The following is a 22,353-nucleotide window of genomic DNA, read 5'->3' on the forward strand; positions in this document are numbered from 1 at the left end:
AACACACCTGGGTGGCTCTGAAGGCACTCTTATGGCACGCTGGTTGGAAATCACTGCCTCAGACATCTGAGTGTGCATCTGTGTGTGGTCGGTAGTGCTGATCTGTTCAGCTCGCACAATTAGAATTTCCACAGTAAAACAAAAGAGGCACACAAAACAGAAAACACCACCCAGTCACTTATGTGCTCTGGGATAACACCATTACTCATAAAATACGTGGTTGTAAGCTTTACAGTTTTGTGGTTGTAATATTAAGGTTGTTGCTATTTATTTTAAAGCCTTCTATTTAATTTTTTAGGCAAATTAATACAATTAAGTAGCCACATTTAATTGTAACGAGAGAGAGTGAAGAGAGTGAATCATAGTGTCAGCCTCAGCCAAGTCTTAGGGGTTTTGCCTTATTTCTACAATGGAGACCATATGTAGAAACCTCATCATGTTCTCTGTGTGTTTGCATGTGCCAGTTTTTGCCCTTTCAATGAGAGGCATTAAGAGACTTAACACTACCTGACGCCTCTCTATGCCACAGCTTTGTCCTTTAATGCCTCTCACCCTCCCTCTCCTATTCAATATGTTGTCAAGGCAATACAATGAGCATCTTTCTCACCTCTTTGCTGTAGTGCATTATGGGTAAAGAAGATGTTGCACAACACAACGCATCACAGGTTGGGTCAGTTTTGTAAGCAGTTGTGTTTTGTAAGATGTTGTTAGAACCATGAAAAAGATGTCATCAAGACTTATGGCCATGATTTGTTTGTTTTTGAGTTTTACGTATTTCACAGGTGAAGAGGACAAAGATGTCTGGAGGATTTATAACAGCTTGACCCAGAAACCCAGAAAATTAGTGCCTTAACATAAAACATGGGGAGGTGCTGAGGCGTGAATTGATGACACACTTTTGACAACTATGATCGTAAATCAAACCAGAACTCTTAACACTTTTTACGCAACATTTTCTGTGCATTCACTATTTGCTTGTAAAAGTCAATTTCACTGGGAAGAGATCACATTAGATATATTAAACTATACCTTGCTTGCCCACATAAAGATGTAATTAGTGGTTGCAAATAAGTTAGGACTGTGTAAATTTGAAGTACTCCAAAAATATACCTTGCTTGCCCACATAAAGATGTATTCAAAGATGTCAGAGAGATCAGCTCAAACGATAACTAATAATACCTGACCATGCTTTTACAGAAAAGTCCTCCAATAGATCTTCTATGTGAAAAAAGTCAGTTGAGCACACAAAGGGATGCCTGTTATGTGAAACATCTGCTTTCGAAAAGTGCTGTGGTATACTTGGCTCAAAATTCAAAATCCCTTGTGGTTTTTTTGCATACTTCAAAGAAATAAACTGAAATAGCTCTCAAAAATAAACAAAATGGCTAAGTAAGAAGAATAAAGCAATACTAAATAGTCATGAAAACAATCATAAAATTCATTCTGAAATAGTATAGAAAGGTGAACAAATGTGCTCTAGATTACTCTGTTCAGACCATTCACTGAGTTTAAGAGCATGGTGGACAGCCTGTAAAGGACAAAAGTCCTGCCTCCTGGGGGTACTTTTCTTTGAATTCTGTAGAGGAGCATGATGCAAAATCACAATTTGCCTTGAAGGACTTTACAATCTGTTAAGCATACAACAAGCTCTGTACTTGAAGTTACAGTTAGTAACTTTTACAAAAAAATATAACTTTTTTGTAATTGCTGAAGTTGTCACTATATTCACACAGCACTAAATGAGACGGATAACTCATGAAAATTATCATAATCCACTGCTTACTCTACTGCCTTGTAGAATTTTTAATGGCCTTGTGAACAAAAACAACCAATCAGAGCTGCAGAGTCTCTTACACTGATTAAATATGAGTCAGATTCTGCTACCACATTGGCAATTTCTCCCTCGAAATGTTTTCAGAAACATATTTTAGTGTACTGTTTTGCTGTAAATGAAACCCTACTGCCATATTGAATACCATTAAACAGATCTCTAAACACTGCCCAGCTGGACCAGTTTTCTCATTTCAAGGCAAAACAGTACACTAAGATATGTTTCTGGAAATATTTGAGGCAAAAAATAGGCAATGCAGTAACAGACTCTTGATTCATATTTCATAACTAGGCGCTGCCTAGTTTGACAGTTTCACCAAAGTCCACTAAGTGATTGACATGTTTGACAGCTGCAATAGAGACTCCTTGGCTCTGATTGCTTGGTGCTGACTGCATCAATGTCTGATTCTAGCAAATGCCATTGGAGACAGTAGTAAGGGGAGTAATGACATGCATTTTTTCTGTCTCATGTACTTCTTTCAGAATATAGTCAGAGTTTCAGAAAAAAAACTAGAGCTTTCACATGTTGCAGAGATTGCAGTGATTGCTAACAGCCCGGGTAGGCCTCGCAGTCACATCAGCACAGATGATTCTGACAATGACAAGGAGTATGTACTCTGCCCCAAAGAGTCGTATGAACCTGTTGCAGAGATTGCAAAGATTGCAGTGACTGCGGAGAGCCTGGGTAGGCATCTCAGTCACATCAGCATAGATGATTCTGCAATGACAAGGAGTATTACCTCTGCCCTGAAGAGCTGTATGCACCAATTGCAGAGATTGCAGTAACTGCTCAGAGACGGATCAAAGCCTGTCATGCTGAGTCCTGTCACCACTGATGCTAGTTTTTTTGTTTTGTTCATCTAAAAATTGTGTATGTTTTCGCCTGCTTTCCTATGGTTGGGGTTTTACTCGTTCGCTTTTAGACTGTCGGTCTTTGTCAGGTGACGAATCATTTGGAACAGCCGCAGTGCTTTGCAATACATTTAACATTACACTTTTAGAATCTGTCATGGACCTGCTGTCTGTTTCCTCCTACCTGCTGCCAGTACTTTTCCACACACACTCACACCCTCCCTCTGCTCCACTCTACCTGCTGACCACGCCCACTGCTGCAGCCTGCTCTCCCCTCAGCTGCAGCTCATCACCAATCAATGCAGTATTTAAGACACTCCAGGACACACACACATTGCCAGATTGTTCCTCTGCGTAATGCATGTCTTTCCAGCGTTCTCAAGTCAGATCACCCGTTGCCGACTCTGCCTGTTCCTGACCTGCCCTCCTCGCCTGACTCCCCCCGGACCTACCTGCTCTTTGTTCTCGACCACGTTTCCAGTTTCGGTGTTCCGGAAAACTGACGGCTCTCCTGGTAAAGACTCCTTCGCTCAGCTAAGACGATCCTCCTGCCTGATCCCTGTCGGTACTGTTGCTCCAGACGGACTTCCGGTTACCGAACCCCTGCTTGTTCCAGACCATCCCTCAGCTCGATCCAGTCGGCGTTCCAGCACGTGGAGGCGGCCATTGGAGCTAAGGGGTTTCCTCCCCGCCAGCCACTGAGGGTACAAGCTTCGTTTCTTCACCAGTGGCGATCCCAGAGACACTGTTAGTGCTTCGGCACGAAGAGCGAACTCTTTGTCTGTAAGCTGAGAGCTATTTCTGTGTTGGTGACAATAAAGTTATTACCAACTGCAAGAGAGCTATTGTTGTACTGCATCTGGGTCCTACCTCCGCCCGTGTCAGTACAATCTGGCCACACATGGACCCAGCAGACGCCAATGCTCGGCAATCCCGCCTAGCCCGCGTGGAGGGAATGCTCCAGCAACACGAGGCTAAGCTAACCTCCAGCAGCGGCAGGCGCGTCAGTCCGCATCAGCCCTGGGCGGCGCTAACTCTACTAGCCAACCAGGTTCAACAGATGGCTCGTCACTGACCCAGCCGCTCCTGTTCCTCCTCCGACTCCACCACCCAGCATGGCATCAGAACCGCGTGGGAGGCGCCAGAGCGCTATGCCGGGATCGGAGGGTGCAATCCATTTCTCACAAACTGCTCGATCCTGTTTGCCCTGCAGCCTCGCCGCGTTCGCCACGGAGGGCTGGGTTGCCTTCGCCATAAATCACCTCACGGGCAGAGTACGCTTGTGAAACGGCGGAGTGGGAGAGGGGCACGCCAGCCTGTCGTCGTTTCAAGCCTTTTTCTGAGGAGCTTCGCAAGGTGTTTGGTCCCGTCTTCCTTGGGCCCCGATGCTACTGGGGCCTTCTGAATCAACGGCAGGGGGACAGGACAGTGGCAGACTACGCGATCGAATTCAGAACTCAAGCTCGACAGAAGCGATTGGAATTCGTCGATGCGCAATGCTTTCTTAGCGGTCTAGCCCATATATAAAAGGCGAACTGGTGTGTTTGATCTACCTCATTCCCTGGATGGACTCATTAGAGATCACTGCGAGGCTTGACAAAAGCGCATTCAGGCGAGAAAGGGAGGCGGCGCCCTGGAGGAGGGGGCTCATCGTGTTCGGTTCGTCAACCCGGTTTCCAATGAGTCCCGAGTCATCTCCAGTGTCAGCTCAGGGGCCGAGCCCATGCAGGTGGGGCAGACCCGGCTTTCTTCGGAGGAGCGGGAGAGAGCGCCCGGCGAGGGAATCTCTGCCTGTATTGTGGTCAGGCCGGCCATTTTGTCACCAAATGTCCGGTAAAAGGCAGGGCTCAGCAGTCGAGAGGGGCATCCTGCTGAGCCGATCCCAGAACTCTGTCCCACGTCCTCGTCCGCTGTTCCACGTTCAGCTCCTGGTTAACGAAGGGTCCCACACTCTCGCCACCTTCGTTGACTCCGGGGCCGACGTCAACCTCATCGACCAAGAACTCGCCCGTCAGCTGGGGATCGAGCAGGTTCCCCTTCCACGTCCCGTTCCGGCACACGCATTAGATGGACATCTTCTGGGAACGGTCATCCACCAGACCGTTCCTGTCTCCATGATCCTGGCTGGAGAACATCGTGAGACCATCCAGTTTCACGTTATGGATTCTCCCAAAGTCCCTCTGATTCTTGGATATCCATGGTTGAGGCGCCACAATCCACATATAGACTGGGCCACGGGGTTGATTCTGTCATGGAGTCCTTCCTGTCAGCACATCTGCCTCCAACAACCGATCACGCCCACACCGCCTGCCAGTGCCGGTTCTCCTCCAGACCTCTCCGGGTGCCATCGGATTACCCACGACTTTCGGGAGGTCTTCAACAAGTCCAGGGCCACATCTCTGCCACCCCATCGACCATATGACCGCCATCGATCTCCTGCCTGGGTCTACTCCTCCCAAGGGCGTCTCTTTCGCTATCTGCACCAGAGAGGGAGGCCATGGAGACCTACATCTCCGAGTCCCTGGCGTCTGGAATCATCCGACCCTCCTCGTCCCCTGCCGGGGCCGGATTCTTCTTTGTGGGGAAGAAAGATGGATCACTCCGACCGTGCATCGACTACAGAGGTCTGAATGACATCACGGTAAAGAACCGATATCCTCTTCCCCTCATCGCCTCTGCTTTTGAGCTGTTGCAAGGTTCCACCGTGTTTAAACTTGATCTCCATAGCGCCTACCACCTGGTTCGCATCCGAGAGGGGATGAATGGAAAACGGCGTTTAATACCCCCACAGGACATTATGAGTATCTGGTGATGCCTTTTGGACTAACTAACGCTCCCGCCGTGTTCCAGACCCTCATCAACGACGTGCTCAGAGACATGTTGAATAAATTCGTTTTCGTCTATCTTGACGATATACTGATCTTCTCCCGATCCATGCCTGAACATATCCACCATGTACAGAGGGTTCTGCAGCGCCTCCTCGAAAACTCTCTGTTCGTGAAGGCTGAAAAAATGCAATTCCACTCCTCTTCCGTCGCATTCCTGGGTTACATCATCAGCCACAACCACATGGAGATGGACCCCACCAAGGTTTCGCTGTGTCCTCCTGGCCCGTTCCTGACTCCCGCAAGCAGTTGCAGCAGTTCCTGGGGTTCGCCAACTTCTACAGGCGTTTCATCAGAGGCTACAGCACGATAGCCGCTCCTCTCACCGCCCTCACCTCTTCCAAGATCCAGTTCCGCTGGACCACAGCTCGGCCGAGCCTTCCAGCACCTGAAGGACCGATTCCAGTCTGGCTCCTATCCTGCTCATCCCTGACCCAGACCGGCAGTTCGTGGTGGAGGTGGGCGCTTCTGATGTGGGAGTGGGGGCTGTGCTGTCTGGCAGCTCTGCTGAGGATGGAAACTGCACCCCTGTGCCTTCTTCTCCCGGCGTCTGTCTCCAGCAGAGAGGAATTACGACATCGGGAACCGGGAGCTGTTGGCTGTCAAGCTAGCGTTGGAGGAGTGGCGACACTGGCTGGAGGGAACCAGGGATCCCTTCCTCGTCTGGACAGATCATAAGAATCTCGAATACATCCGCTCAGCCAAACGACTGAACTCTCGTCAAGCCCGGTGGGCCCTCTTCTTCCTTCGCTTCAACTTCACGCTCTCCTATCGCCCGGTTCCCGAAATGTCAAGCCAGACGCCTTGTCTCGACAGTTTCTGGTGGGAGAGGAAGACTCTCCTCACGGACAATATCCTTCCCCTCATCTCAAAGTCTCCTGGCCACACTCACCTGGGAGATCGAGGAGCGGATCAAGGCCGCTCTGGATGATCAGCCGGGGCCCAGCTCATGTCCTCAGGATCGCCTGTTCGTCCCTCGGGAGTTCCGGTCGGAGGTTTTGCAGTGGGCCCACAACTCTCGACTTACCTGTCACCGAGGATAGCTCGGACCAGGAGGTCCTATAACGGCGATTCTGGTTGGGCCACCCTGGATGAGATACCAGGGGTTTCGCAACGCTTGTCCAGTCTGCAGTGGAACAAGACTCCTCGTAAGCCCCGCCGGGCTTCCTGAGGCCCTCCTGTTCCTCATCGTCCTTGGTCCCATATTGCTCTGGACTTTGTCACGGTCTGCCACTGTCAGGAGGGAACACTGCCATCCTGACAGTGGTAGATCGCTTTTTCAGTAAAATGGCACATTTTGGTGCCTCTGCCAAAACTCCCCTCCGCCAAAGAGACTGCCAGTATACTGCTCGACCATGTTTTCAGAACTCCACGGACTCCACCCAGCGTGGTGTCTGATCGTGGTTCCCAATTCACGTCCGGCGTTTTGGAGGAGTTTTGCCGTCCTCTGGGAGCCTCCACCAGTCTGTCCTCGGGTTATCATCCCCAATCCAACAGTCAAGCCGAGAGGATGAATCAGGAGATGGAGACGGCTCTCCGGTGTATGGCCTCCTCTCATCCGGCCTCCTGGTCCTCCCAGCTCATGTGGGTGGAATATCGCGCAACACCCTGGTCAGCTCTGCCAGGACTCTCCCCTTTCCAGTGCGCTTATGGCTTCCAGCCTCCTCTGTTTCCTGAACAGGAAGACACAGCGTACCCGTCCAGTGGGAGGCATTCATCCCGGCGATGCCGTAAACCTGGTCGCAGGCCAGAACCGCTCTGCTCCGGGCCACCGATCGCTATGCTGCTGCTGCCAACCGCACGCCCGCTCCCAGCTCCATCCTACCGGGTGGGGCAGAAGGTATGGCTCTCCACCAAGGACCTCCCCTTCAGGTGGACTCCGGAAATTGGCCCCCAAATATGTGGGTCCGTTTCCGGTCGATCATCGTGAACCCCATGGCGGTCCGGCTCGGTTACCTCGTTCGTGCGAATTCACCCCACATTCCACGTCTCCCGGATCAAGCGGTTAAGGACAGTCCTCTCCAGCCGTTTCCCAGCCACCTCCCCTCCTCGGATCATCCAGACGGGGCTCCAGCTTACACCGTCACGCCGTCTGCTCCGTTCCCGGCGCCTTGAGGGAGGGCCTCCAATACCTGGTGGACTGGGAGGAGTGCAGTCCTGAGGAGAGGTCGTGGGTGCCGGCTCGTCAGATCCTGGGCGACCAGATGGTGAGATTTCACCGCCTGCATCCTGATCAGCCCTCTCGTGCCGTCCGGGCGGCGTTCTCCTGCTCCTGCTCCGGTCCCTTCCTCTCCTGTTCCCGGGGACGTCTGGGCTGAGATCCTGCTCGGGGTTCCTGCTTCTCGCCGCTGGCCGTTCCTTCCCTCCGGCGATGACGACGTGGGTTCCGTTGTTTGGGGACCCGGTCCCTCCTCCTGACCCCCTCCTCCCGCCCGGCTGGGGTGTTCCTGTTTTTTGGGACGTCGGGGCCGTCCCTTGAGGGGAGTTCTGTCATGGACCTGCTGTCTGTTTCCCTCCCACCTGCTGCCAGTACTTTTCCACACACACTCACACCCTCCCTCTGCTCCACTCTACCTGCTGACCACGCCCACTGCTGCAGCCTGCTCTCCCCTCAGCTGCAGCTCATCACCAATCAATGCAGTATTTAAGACACTCCAGGACACACACACATTGCCAGATTGTTCCTCTGCGTAATGCATGTCTTTCCAGCGTTTCTCCGTCAGATCACCCCGTTGCCCGACTCTGCCTGTTCCTGACCTGCCCTCCTCGCTGACTCCCCGGACCTACCTGCTCTTTGTTCTCGACCACGTTTCCCAGTTTCGGTGTTCCGGAAAACAGCGGCTCTCCTGGTAAAGACTCCTTCGCTCAGCTAAGGCGATCCTCCTGCCTGATCCCTGTCGGTACTGTTGCTCCCCATGACGGACTTCAGTTACCGAACCCCTGCTTGTTCAGACCATCCTCAGCTTCGATCCCAGTCGGCGTTCCAGCACGTGGAGACGGCTCGTGGAGCTACGGGGTTTCCTCCCCGCCAGCCACTGAGGGTACAAGCTTCGTTTCTTCATTCAGTGACGATCCCAGAGACACTGTTAGTGCTTCCGGCACGAAGAACGAACTCTTTGTCTGTAAGCTGAGCTATTTCTGTGTTGGTGACAATAAAAGTTATTACCAACTGCAAGAGGCTATTGTTGTACTGCATCTGGGTCCTACCACCACCCGTTTCAGAATCTCTCCTCTGCTCTGCTTTACTTTCTGTCTGACCGTGGGTGTGTGCGCATGTGTGTGTGTGTGTCGGGCCAAAGCTCTGTTCAAGTGGAGGAGAAAAGACAGCAACACAGAAGAGACTGAAACATAAATAAGATCAATAAAATAAGCATATTTCGTTTATTAAAGAACACTGTGTAGACCTGTTCTATATGAAAGTGACCATAGATGACTTCTGTTGTAAAGTTGATGATTAACTGAAATTAATTGGTCTTTTTGTTTTTTGTTTACTTTGGTAACTTCAGTTAGCTAATTGGCTACTTCAGCCAGGCAGAAGGTATGCCTGTTAATTAGCAGCGTATTTACAGTTGTAACTTTCAAGTTGATTGACATGTTATCAGTGTTGATATGGTTATCTTATAGAGCAAGAAATCACCTCCACAACAGATTCTAGGAGCACACTGGCAGGGAGAGGAGGGAGCCAGCCGTGTGCTAGATGCACTAGACAGGGTTTTAGATGTCAAAAAAAGGGCATGGAAGAATTATAGTAGTTGTGAATGCTTCACATTCACACCCAATGACACTAAGCTATTTTCATAAAAAATTCCAATTGTTGCTTAAGGCAATTGTTTTCAGTATTATGCGTTCTTTCACTGTGCAAACTCTGTACATCCAGCCCGAACAAATAATGCACAAATGTTTTGCCCCGACATGAAACAGTCTTTCTCAGCATCTCTCTTGCTGCATGCAGACATAGGCCTAATGTTTACAGAGTTTGAAGACAATGAAGTAAAAAGTGACACTCACACCTCTTGCCAAATAGTACTCAGTCCTGTTTTAAGCAATATATTATTCACTAACCTTTTCCCTCTTCTTCCTTCCACATTTATCTACAGTCCTCTTTTGCGGCTGGCATTCAGACAAAAAGTCTAGGCGGTCACCCAACCACAGAGACAAGATTACATTCAACTCTTTCTTTTGTGTTTTTCCTTGAAGAAATTCACAGTTCCACACATCACATTCAGTCACACTGATCTTTAAGATCTTAAAGAAAAGACATCTTTTTTGGGCCCACTATGACTCCACACTTTCCCAGACCAGAAGTAAATGGAGGATCAAAACATATGCAGTAACAAGTTGAAATCATTATTTAATTCCTTAACTTTACTGCCTATTATGCAATTATGACGTCTAGATAATTTTTATGAAGATCAAGAGCGATAATAGGACGCAGATGTTGACAGATATTTTGCAATCCTTGGTCAACCACAACAGTCATTTCCTCAGATAATTTAAGGAGATACTGCTGTCAGGAACATAGTGTCAGGGAGGTTTGTATGTGCAGGCTGAAACAGTTTACTTACAATATTATGTTTTTACAAAGTTATATAGCACCCCATACACACAGATTATTACGCACACATTTATGGCAAGGGATTTCCATTTGCTGCAAGGTTGCAATGTTTCTTTGGTTGCATGAATGGTCAAACCACAGAACCACACAAATGACAATCAAAAAATGACATCCACACATGACGCCACGCACTTACTAAGACTTACCCTCAGTTTACATCCTCTTCTACGTTCTTTCTCCAGCATCAAGTCAGATGGATGACTGGTGAAGGGTTCAGAGCCGTCATGTGTATCTTGAGCACACTCCCCATCAGGCCATGCATCTGGGAGGGATTATATGCCTGTGTCTGTGGTGTGTGCATCAGTTGGGTCTCACTGTATGTTTATGTGTGAGTGGTTTTGTGCGATTATTTGAACTCATGAATGCCACTATTAGAGATCTGCGGTTTTGTGGTGCATCATCCGGAGACACATCCAATTGCTTCAAGTAAAGTGAAACAAGAGAGGCAGAGTTTAGCTGCCTGGTGGTCCTGCTCTTTCTATCTGTGTTGGCTGTGGGGAGAAGTTTCCATCACAAGTTTAGTTTGCGGTGGTTTGAAATCAAGCCGTCATCAGCTCTGTCGCTTCGGGCTAAACTTAAGTCATTAGATAACTGCTGTTGAAGTAAGACAGGGCAAAAGATGCAGTTTAAAGAGGCGAGGGTTTGTAAGAATGGGTGGAGATCATAGGGAAGCACAGCAATAAGTAACAGAAAGAAAATATAGCGAGGAAACAAAGGGGCAAAACTGGAAGAGAGAAAAGCTAAGACAAGACTGAGTGTTGGTATTGCAGCCAGAGGAAGAAGAAAATGGATACATTTTGAATACAGTCAGTGTACATCAAGCAAAAATGTGACTTTATTATTGTAGAACATTGGCGGTCTTCAGTGCATTATGGAGAATATACCTGATAGTAGATCCTAGATGACTTTTCTGCTATGACACATGGAAATATTTTATTTGGTGAATTCTTCTTAAACTTCATACTATTAGAAGTAAAATGTGAATCATTTTTGATCTGTCACCATTAGAAGCGTTGTTAAATTTCTGTAGCACTGAGGAAATGCTTGTGTCAGTGTCAACATATGAAAAAAAAACAGGACTTTGTTTAAAATAAATGAAGATTATTATCTTGTGAGGTCCTCATTATGCTTTAAATAGGCAACACATATGAACTTGGAAAAAAAGCAGGAATGTTTACAAAAATCTTTCTGACTGATCTCATCACCATGTCTGAGTAAAATTGGCCAATTTGAGCTAATTTAATTAGTGATTTATATCTCTATCAAAAAGGCAGGCAAAAAAAAGAATGAAAAGTACCATGAAGGGATAAAAAGTTAATGAGTTATACAATTAACAGCTTAAAAAAAGAATGGCAAAAAGGCAAGTTAGGATTTATGAAAGGAGAAACTTTAACAATTAAGTGCGGCATATTGTACGCAGTATACTCAGTATACTCTAATCATCACTCTAAATGTGATGGCTGCTCATAATTACAGAGCAGTTTGTTGTTGACCTTTTGTCCACAGCCAGTTTGTTTTTTTGTTAAGTGGACTTTTGTGCCTTATGTGTCTGCAAACTTGTTTGCTCATTTGTATGCTGTATGTATAGTGCTGGACACTTTCCTCACCGAGGAACACTAATTGCACTGTGTGCTGTTTCACATGTGTTTTCTCAGTGGGGCTGATTAAATGAATTATGCCCCATAGCTGATGGTCAGGATGAAAGCCTCTTTTTTTCTGGCAGATTTTACCCTGAGTCAGCAGAATGACAGAGAACAATGTGTGTTTACGGCGTCTGTTGCTGGTAAGTGCTATAACAGCTTCATGTTGTGTAACCTGTTGGATTTTGTTGGTCAGGGGAAAGCAGTAGAACCTCCTTCACCTGACCGTTATTTGAGTAAATAATTTATATTAGTAACATACAGTGGCTCATTAAATCAGTTTGAAAAAGCAGGCACATTGGACATTTTATTAAAGATTCAGCGTGTGAAAGACTCAGCGGGATTTTGTGCCCTATAGCAGCGAGATTTGCAGTGTCCATTGTTCAAGAGGTTTTTACCACAAGCTGTGAGTTTTTGGAAAGGTATGAAAACGCCACTCTGGGCTACTGTAGAAACATGTCGTTGAATATGGTGATCTTCATAAATGAGGATCCACTCTATATAGCAATGAATGGCTCATTGCAACGTAATGAAAACATGACACAAAAAATATACTAATTATATTTTATTTAAATAATTTAAATTATATTTTATATAATTTAATTATATTATATTTAAATTTCTGCCAACATACAATAAAAATCTTGGATGATGAATGAACAGCTGCCTGTATATAGGCAAAAGAATACAACCCATTGTGACTGAGTTGCTGCTGGTAATGATGAACAGAAGGTTTAGGTTAGGGTTTCCTCGTGTCATTCACAGAACTATTTTTCTTGAGCTTTGTAATTAGGATTTTATAAACCAGAGTAATTGTGAGTTAGGAACATCCTGGTCTTTGCCTTTAGCAATGAAAAAAATACAGTAAATATGATTGCTGCCATTGCAATATAAACTTTTCCCACTGTGGCAAGGGGTCCTGGAGGCACAAAGCACAAAAAGAGCATAACTTTCCCAAAGTGCTGCATCATCACACAGTCTCAACACTGGAGAAATGTCAGTACAATGTCTCTTTCAATTGTCTGTCATGCAGCAGCCTGCGAAGCTCCCCTGTCTTATGTATTGCTGCCAAAGTTCTGAATTTATTTGCTTGGAAGACATTAAAGGCTGTGACCTTTCAGTGCATTGGCCTTGGAGTTCCTTGCTGCTGATGTTGTAAGGAAAGAGAAACTCACGCCGCAATGAATGCGTGAGTGATTCCCAGCAAATTACTTAAGCCTGAACATCAGTGGAGGTAAAACTGAGTTTGCCATTGGACAGATGCCCAGTTTGTTCCATCCCATTAGACTTCCTCTGCGTGCTTAAGCTTACACGTGATTTGCAGATGCGTGCTTTTACAACCGGCATTACGGATGAATGCTATAAATATATCAAGGTGGAGTAATTTGTTTGATCATTTGTTTCAAGTCCTCTTTTGTCAACAACCTACAAAACAGATGAAAAAACAGGATGAGATGCAGATCTTTGTTTGTTTTTTCTCTTTGTTGTCCCTTCTTGTCAGACTGTAGAGCATTCTTTCACTCTGAGTTTATTCACGTGACCATGTTCATGCCACTTATGTGTTCCTTGTCATCACAGAGAAAGCCATTTCCTGTGGGGCAGCTAAAAGATTTTCCCTGTATGTGTAGTCATGTAAGTCATTCAACTGTTAATGAGGAACATAGCTTTGCTCTGAGTTACCCAGAATGAATTTGTCCATTTGTAAGGTTTTGATATTTTGTGCAAGGAACCATTGGTTTGTCTAGAGATGCACTGATTATAATTTTTTGGCTGATTCCAATTTCCACTGGAAAGTGGAAACTTGGCCTTAAATAGTCAGAATGCATAAATTATATCAAACATGATTGTCTCATTAGGCACTTATAAAAGTTATATTTAAAAATAAATGTTCATATCTATTAAAAAAAACAAAATTCACTCATTTGGCTCTTTAAACCATTAATCAGTTGGTGGTGCTGTCAGATCATGCTTGATTGACAGTTCGTTTTCAGTTCGGGGAACGTTACCTTATGTAATTTCCTCTCTCTTCAGTCACTACTGTTTGAACATTTTGCTGCCTCAGAAGAAACCACCAGATTTATGAAATAGAATCTTATTCGGTAAGAAAGCTAGCTCACAAAGTAGGTTAGACCTGCCAACCCTGAGTTTTAATTTAACTATACCTCCTGGAATATGACGCTAATTGCCTCAGCGTTATCATTAGCTATTCTATGTGAAACTTTTGAGCTTGTTATCCAATATCCCAGCAGTCTGATGATTATCTTGATTAAATGGCTAATTAGCAGACTGGGCTAGACCGCCCAGATTTATGTTTTGATAGAGTTATACCTTGCGGACAAAGGACCTAAGTATTTTAACATCTTCTATCCACTGACACGAATTGGTTAGCATTAGCTTTGCTTCGCTACACTTAATGAATTAGTCAGCTCTGTGATTAACACAGATTAGGGTGGTACACCCTAATTTGCTAGTTGGCTTAGCATTATAGCTTTCAAACCATGTGCACTATTTATGGGATGAAGTGCAGATTTTGAGAACAGCATGCTGTTGCTCTGACTTACTGTCTGTGCTGCTGTTTGCAACATGAACCATTGTGCTGTGAATGCATGTAAATTTGATCAGCACAGGATTGGCTATATCTGAGACTGATCAGCCACCAGTCATTGCTGATCAAGCTCAAAATAAGCCAATGCCGGTCACCAGCCAATTGTTGTGTTTGAAGCAATACGGATTTTCCCTTCCCTTACCACAGTTCATGAGGTGCATTTGGGTAAGGTACTTGAGCCCAGGCAGTTTAAGTGGACTTCAGCAACTAGGAAGCTCCCAGACTTCAATGTTTTAACTCTTTGACTTTGGTACTGGCATTATGAAGAAGCACTCATACTCTTGCTTCTAAAGATGCATAAATACATAACAAAAGAGGAAAAAAAGGACAGCAGTGCCAGGGTTATCTTGATACCTCAAAGTCAAATATTGTTACACAGTTTGAAGGGTAAGGTGTCTGTCGTGTCATTGATGAGTATTAGCTATGGTTTTCCGCAGTGCTGGTGCAAAGACGGGGGCTGTGGTTATGGACACCGTAGCCAAAACAGTCTAAAGAATACTTACAACAGCCATGAGAACTTCTCCCATAAGAAAAGAGAGGTCAGCTTTTCCATCTCTAAAGAGTTTGGCTCAAGATCCATGTTCCGTTCAGAGCCGCCAGACACATTTCCATGTTAGTTTTAAAAAGTGTCTCTGATCGCCGCAAATGTTCCTTCACTCCACCTTGAGGATATAAAAGGATGCCAAAATCTGGGTCATTTGGAAAAAGGCTTCTTGCTTCTTTGTGTACATTATTATAGAAATTAAAAGTGCTTATGGAGTGCTTTTCAAGAATAACTGTAAGGTGATGCTGGTTGCAGAGCAAAGAAAAGTGAACGCTTCTGAATCCTCGTTGCGTGCATCGTGAAGTTATGTCAAACTCAACAACCTTAAATGTTTTACTTTAAATATCACTTAAGACAGAAGCATAATAGAAAGCTTGATGATAAGTATATTTTAGAAGTCTTAACATTAAATTTGGGCCCTGGTCTCTAGACAACACTGTTGTAAAACAGGTCAAACTGTATCCTTTTTCAAAAGTCAGGGAGCCTTTGTAATTGCCCTCTCTTCAACAAGGGAAACCTTGTTTCCCAATCTGCTTGCATGTGCAAAACTGCAGTGTGTGTATGTGTATATGTGCCTGTGTGTGTATGCACTTTTTGCAGCCCCTCATCAGGCTCATTCCACAGCACAGCTGCAGTGGCTGAAGTCACACAGTTTGACTCAAGAAGGGGCTTAGCAGCTCATTAACGGATAGAACAAAGAAAGCTGAGAAACAGCAGTGACTACCATCACTGGCAGAAGTACAGAGCACAAAAGATGGCCCTGCTCTGGACAAATCCTAAGCAGACATTAACACACGCACTTTACAAAAACTGAATGGAAAAGTCTTTTGTCTGCAACCAAAGATGAGTCGATAACACAAGAAATGGCAAGGACGATTGTTACAATTAATCGATTAGTCAGCTCTGACGTTCACAAAATCAAATGCATTTTCCTTATGTATTCAAGTCTAACTTCGAGTAAAATGTCAATGTTACCAGCTTTGGTGCATCAGTGACAGAGTGAATTGGAAGTTTTGTCAGTACAGATCTTTAAATATTTATCGTCATTGTATCTGTCTTGAGAAACATTTATGACAATAATTCCAACTTTCCTTGTCTTTGCTTTCATGTTTTACCTCTATCATCTGTGATTTTTTAAGTGTCTTTGTCACATTTCCCCCTCTCCCTTTCTCTGTTAGTTAAATATATCTCCTTTCCTGAAGTTTTTCCTCACTGTAGTTCATATTGTGACATTTTAATCTGGACATCCGTACAGATCTGCCAAAAGCAATATTTGGCTTAGGACAAGAATGCTGTCAGTTATTCATCTTATGCAGACTTTAGCCTGTGGCCTTATTAATCACAGAGCCTCTTTTTGTTGTTTCTTTGCAGAGATTGGACCCGTAACAATCACAACAGACCCCAAGAAGTTCCAGTATGAGCTGAGAGAGCTGTACGTTCAGGTGGGTTCGGAGATCACGTTCATTGAACGAAAAAAAGCGGCAGCAGTAGCCTGAATGCCATAGCAGTAGCATAAGGTCATCTGGCCTTGATAAAAATGGGAAACTGTGGTAATACCAGATGTCTGGGAAGGAAAGTTTGTTAGCTGATTAAGACCGGTCAATCCACATTGGACCACGAAAGAAGGTGTAAACAATGATTTATTTTTCCTTACTTTTAAAGGCTACTTGCAGTTTCTGTTCCCAGTTTTAGAGGGTTTTCTTTTCTTATTCATAAAAAGGTAGCTCATGTTCTAGCACTCATGGCATTGGTCATATGTTATGTTGTTACTGTTGCAAGAAACCCCAAAAAACTTTCTTCATCCCAAGTTTATTTGCCTTCCTGCACCATTACAAACAAATGTATAAACAAAAATATAAAATGGCTAGACAGCTAAACAGAGATCTGCCAAGTTCACATTTTTGTCTAATCACTCAGAGAGAGAAAGGAAGTTGTGCAGAAACCTTGCTGTGTACTACTTGGGCAAAGAAAAGCTGCAAAGATGGAACTCATATCTAATGCCTACACTACACTGCATGGTTTGTTCGACTCAGCTGGACTCAGTTAATTTTTGGTACCAGGTCCTTGTCACTGTTTTGTTATCCACTGAAGTTTGTACCCCCTAACTTTAGATGGAATTACTTTTGCCATAGCAATGCCATATAAAACTGTTATGACATCATCATCAACGCAACACTCATTGAATCCTTTCATTGGCATCCAAACAGAGGAACGACGGCACTTAGTTAATTGTACAACATAGTGTAGTGTGTCGCATAAGTGACAATTCTAGTGATGATTTTCTATGACCAATTGGAGGTCTGCAGCAGTTTTAACTTCAACTTCTAGTATTGGCTCACCTTGCTTAGAATCTCAACTGAGACAAAATAAAGTACCAGGTACTATCCACAACTTGTGCCAATGGCAAACCAAGAAAAAGTGAGTCAGGTTTAGTTTGGTTCCATGCATTGGACATGCAGCAAAGTATGACAGAGACAGACAGACAGACAGACATGGTCAGAGATAAGCAGCATTCAGAGGTCTGTCCTTTGAAGAAAAAGATTTTGGCAAGTATCTGTGCATCCTTGGCATGTGCAACAGTTAATCTGGTGTGCAAGCGTGTTGTGTGTAGAATGGAAGAGATCCAGTTTCCTCTCACTTGCCGCTTCATTCCTGAGTCTGTTTTTCCTCCCTCACCTCTTCACCTGCACAACCCCTGAAGAGGTTTTGGCTGGAGTGCATGGAAAACATACTCCTTGGAATTGACATTTTTCTTGAAGTTGAAATTCTCTGGACATGAATGCCATTGTGTTTAAGGGTGAAGATGTTTGAAAACACTTAATATTTTTAAGCCACAGGAACAAAAGTGCACAAGGGGGTTATCAGGCTTAGTGTTGGGGGTGAAGTCCAGAGGGAGGATGTTGGGGTTCAGGACAGACAGAGGATTCCTGTCTCTTCACCGTTCTCCCTTCTGGGCCTAAATCCGTGGGTCACTTCATTCCAGATGTTACACTTGGGGGTGATGCATCCTAGCTAGCTGTTGAACCCCTCAGACAGACAGAAATGTGTTGGAACGCTGCACAGAACGTTTGTCTCCGACTAAGGCTTTGACTTTTGCTCAGCGAGGAAGTCACGCAAGGCATCATCGGGCTAGAATAAGGTGGATAGGATCATAAGATATCATATGAACTGTTGTATGATGATAAATCACACATTGACATGTATGTCACGCTTTTTCTATGACTATGTTGCAGGCTGCAGCTGTAAGTATGTTTGGAACATTATAGCTTTTGTATCCTATTCTTTTATTCTTCTATTTAAAGCAGCATATTTTTATAAAATGCAAAGTTTGTGAATTGGGCATATCCTAGCCTGGTAAAACCATCCTGATGACATGATCTCAGCATTCTGTTTCTCTCTCTGTATCAGTCAACTCTATGCCACTCCTAACACTTTCAATGGGTGGGACACTGGCCCTGACAGACAAACATCTTCAGCTAATCCTGACATTAGCACTAGCCTCTGCTACACAAATACATATAATTATTTTGTATTTACTATTTTATGTGACGGGGTCCTCGTCAACAACAACCCCCATGAGGTTTTTCACAACACACTGGAGTTGCCAGCATACTTAGGCATTTCTCATTCATCAACGACCCGCCTATGGACAGCTGGATACCAGTTAGCAGCCTCCTTATTGTATGCCCAAAGTATTGTGAACATTGATCTGCACTGCAATGATCCCCAACTGAATTAACTTCACTTTTTGTGGTCTTTACTCTAACAACGTTAAAGTTAGAGCTTGTTGCTGAGGGAGCCGCCATTACTGTTCTGCAAGCAGCGGCCTGCTTGTTTTATTGTCAGCTACTATGCAGTCCCTGATTGGCTGCTTGCATTTTCAGCTACCGTTGGGATGCCTCATTGGCCCGACTGGACTGTAAGCTGTGGAAAGTGTGGCGGCAGAGAGTCCAGACTGATAGAAAGAGTAAAACAGAATGTTGAGCTCATGTCATCATGATGATCTTACCAGGCCAGGCATTTCCAACAAAAGACATTTTTTTCAAAACATAATGTTCACAGGGTTGTTAAAATACCAAATTCACTCAAATGTAATTTTATTTTAAAAAATTGAAACAGGTAGAGGAATGTGAACGAACCATCACAGAGTGATGTTTCAAGAGAGTCAGTATTGGCTTTTCTTCTATTATATGCCTGCTAGTTGTAATACTTTAATAATCCAACTGACTGAAGTCATGAAATGACTCTATTGATAATTTTATATTGCATACACTTTTTGGCCATTTTGTTAGTTACATATGTACAATTAATGCATCTGTTGTGCCATGAAATAGATCTGTATGATGCATATTATGTTCAATTTTGGTTGGCATTGTCATTTTACAGGCATACCCATTAAAATGGCCATGTATTACCTTAGATTACATACTTAACTAATATACTATTTCATACTATTTGCTGACGATATCCTTCTCTTCCTCAGGGAGGTGGGGACTGTCCGGAGATGAGCATTGGTGCAATAAAGATTGCCTTGGAGATCTCCTTGCCGGGATCCTTTATTTATGTCTTCACAGATGCCCGTTCCAAAGATTACAAGCTGACCCATGAAGTCCTGCAACTCATTCAACAGAAGCAGTCACAGGTTTGGATATTACTGCTACATACGGTACATTGTATACAGGTTTAGAAGTGAAGAGATCGATTTATTATTTTTTTATGTGTGTGTGTGTGTGTGTGTGTGTGTGTAGGTTGTGTTTGTGTTGACAGGGGACTGTGATGATAGGACTCACATTGGCTACAAAGCTTACGAGGAGATCGCCTCCACCAGCTCTGGACAGGTCTTCCATCTAGACAAGAAACAGGTCAATGAGGTAAGAGTATTACTGGAAACGGAAATTTGGAGCTCCACTTCTGTTCAAGAAAATCGTCTTTCTGGTCAGCGTGCTTTGGTCACAGCGTTCAAATCATTTCAGCTTGGCCTGGATTCTACCCTTAAGCTGTGTAAATTAAATGGCAGTTGAAGGTTTTACAGCCCCTCTCATGTCTTGCGGTGCCCACTTTCAGGTCTGGACTCCAGATCAAATGTGCAGGAAACATTTAATTGATTGATGCATACCGTAGCTCTTTTTAACCTCTCCAAGAAGTGTAAATCAGCAGTCTTGGACTGGGCAGTGAGTCAAAGTCTGAAGTTTGAAAAGAATCGCTGTGTTATTACTGTAAGATAAGAGTCATTGCTGCAGTGGGAGGAAGGGGTTTGAGATTTTGAACAATTTTCTATAGGACTGCACTGGAGTCTTTCACTTTTTCGTCTTTTTAGTATTTCTCTATATATCTATTTTAATTCACCTTCTTCTTCACTGTCACTCTCACGTTGCTTACATTTGCACACATCACTTTCACTAAAAATGTAAGCACTATCACATGCAACACCCTTTTCACGGTCCAAGCTATTACGCAAGATTTCAAAGAAGGCAAAAAAGTAAATTAGAATTGTCATTTTTTTCCACTATTTTTGAGAAACACAAGTTTCAAATAACTTTAGCATTGTTTGGTTTGTTGGCAGTGCTTATTGGTAAAATGCTTGTGGCTAGAGTTGTGCAGATTTCTGTTTTTGCCAGATCAGTCAAGTATACAAGCCTAAAGTGGTTTGATTTTATGCAAATTGGCTGACACATTCTGGCAAAGTAAAAAAGGTCCTCTACATCAGCAACCTGTGCTGACGGCATCACGGCCCTAAATCCAACTTGTATTATGTCAGTAATAAACAATGTGATAAAAATGATTATTAAAATATGTTTGATTGTGTATAAATTTACTAACAGAGCCACTATAGTCTGAAAGGGTGCAAGATGAGCACGGTAACATGAAAGAGATTATATTTCAGTCGAGGTGGGAGGCGGGGAGAGTAGCACACATTGTGTTTACTTGAAAGTTTGTGTTTACTGGGGAGACATTGTTTGTTTACATGACGTAACAGCAGTGCATGTTTAAGAGACCTATGCCTAGTAGTAGAATTTAGTATGCTGGTCTGGTCTGCTCCGGCTCTTAATATCAAACTGGTTTGAAAGCTTCTACACAGGCCCAACCCTACTTGAGGCCTTAAGAAACAAAAGGATGAAAATCCCTAATTACTAATAACTAATATTTCAGACTATGTAACATGTATTATTTTGAAATCATTGCAGTTCTATATGATGAGCAATTTTACTTTTTGTACCTTTCATATATTTTGATACTAATCAAAATACTTTTGTACTTTTACTTAGGTAACATTTTGAATGCCGGACTTTTACTTGTGGCTAAATGGGTTTACACTGTGTTTTTACTGCTTTTATAAAAGTAAAATATCTAAGCACTCTTTTCACCTCTGCTCTCTCATCACAAATGCCTGTTTTGCATATTATGGGTGTAATTGTGTCTGGGTCTCACACAGTAGCTGTTGAGTTCTCCAGAGGGACAGGGGAACAAGGGGGCAGGACACGGGGGAATGTTAGAAACTTCCTGAAGAAAGTTTTGCACATGTTGAGGGGATGACCTTGTGAGCAGCTGAGGGGGTAATTCTGTGTGTGTGTGTGTGTGTGTGTGTGTGTGTGTGTGTGTGTGTGTGTGTGTGTGTGTGTGTGTGTGTGTGTGTGTGTGTGTGTGTGTTTGTGTGTCAGTTGGTAGATTATTCATGTTTAGGAATGTTTGTCTTCATCTGTTAAACATTATGGTCTCAAAATGAAATACCTTATCTAACATCGATACCATCAAAACCACAGCCTGCATTTCCCACACTATATATTCTTCACGTGTACTTCCTGCAGGTTCTGAAATGGGTAGAGGAGGCAGTGCAGTCATCCAAGATCCACCTGCTTTCCACTGATCACGTTGATGGGGCCAGCAACACTTGGCAGATGCCCTTTGACCCCAGCCTTAAGGAAGTCACCGTGGCCCTCAGTGGCCCAGCACCTAACATTGAGATAAAGAACCCCCAGGGTATGATTAGTGTTACCATAAATATAAACAGTACTGTCAGTGGTATCCTAAAATTCTTAATTTTGTTTGATTGACATATTTATTAGGTCATATACTGTATGTATACAGTATATACTATATATACATTTGAAGAAACAACAGTTGCAGATGCTTCTATTCAGGTTACGAGAGCTAATTAAATGGCTTGATGTGTGTAAACATGATTTGAATCATATGTTGTGGTTGTAACATTCTCGAGATCTCAACCCATGGTAACATCTTTGGGAGCTTTGTAATAAAACGCTCTCTCCCACATCATAAAAACACCACATGAGAGATTAAATATCTTTTGGCAAAAATATCTTTCAGTGTTCCACTTAAGCAGGGGTGTCAAACTCAAATACACAGTCAAAGTCACACGGCCA

The 22,353-nt window shown here is 44.1% G+C and overlaps 1 protein-coding gene across 1 annotated transcript in view; it reads left to right on the forward strand.

Annotated features, from left to right (window-relative positions):
- hmcn1 (hemicentin 1) overlaps positions 1 to 22,353 on the forward strand; it is a 105,081-nt gene that overhangs the window by 11,043 nt on the left and 71,685 nt on the right. The window contains exons 2-5 of the mRNA XM_042514831.2: positions 16,343 to 16,413; positions 19,455 to 19,613; positions 19,720 to 19,842; positions 21,778 to 21,949. Coding sequence (XP_042370765.2) covers positions 16,343 to 16,413; positions 19,455 to 19,613; positions 19,720 to 19,842; positions 21,778 to 21,949 — 525 coding nt within the window. The remainder of the gene's footprint in view (positions 1 to 16,342; positions 16,414 to 19,454; positions 19,614 to 19,719; positions 19,843 to 21,777; positions 21,950 to 22,353) is intronic.

The sequence above is a fragment of the Plectropomus leopardus genome, chromosome 5 (genome assembly GCF_026936395.1).
Source record: "Plectropomus leopardus strain MGB_pleo_1.0 chromosome 5, ASM2693639v1, whole genome shotgun sequence".
Taxonomy (NCBI): Eukaryota; Metazoa; Chordata; class Actinopteri; order Perciformes; family Serranidae; genus Plectropomus; species Plectropomus leopardus.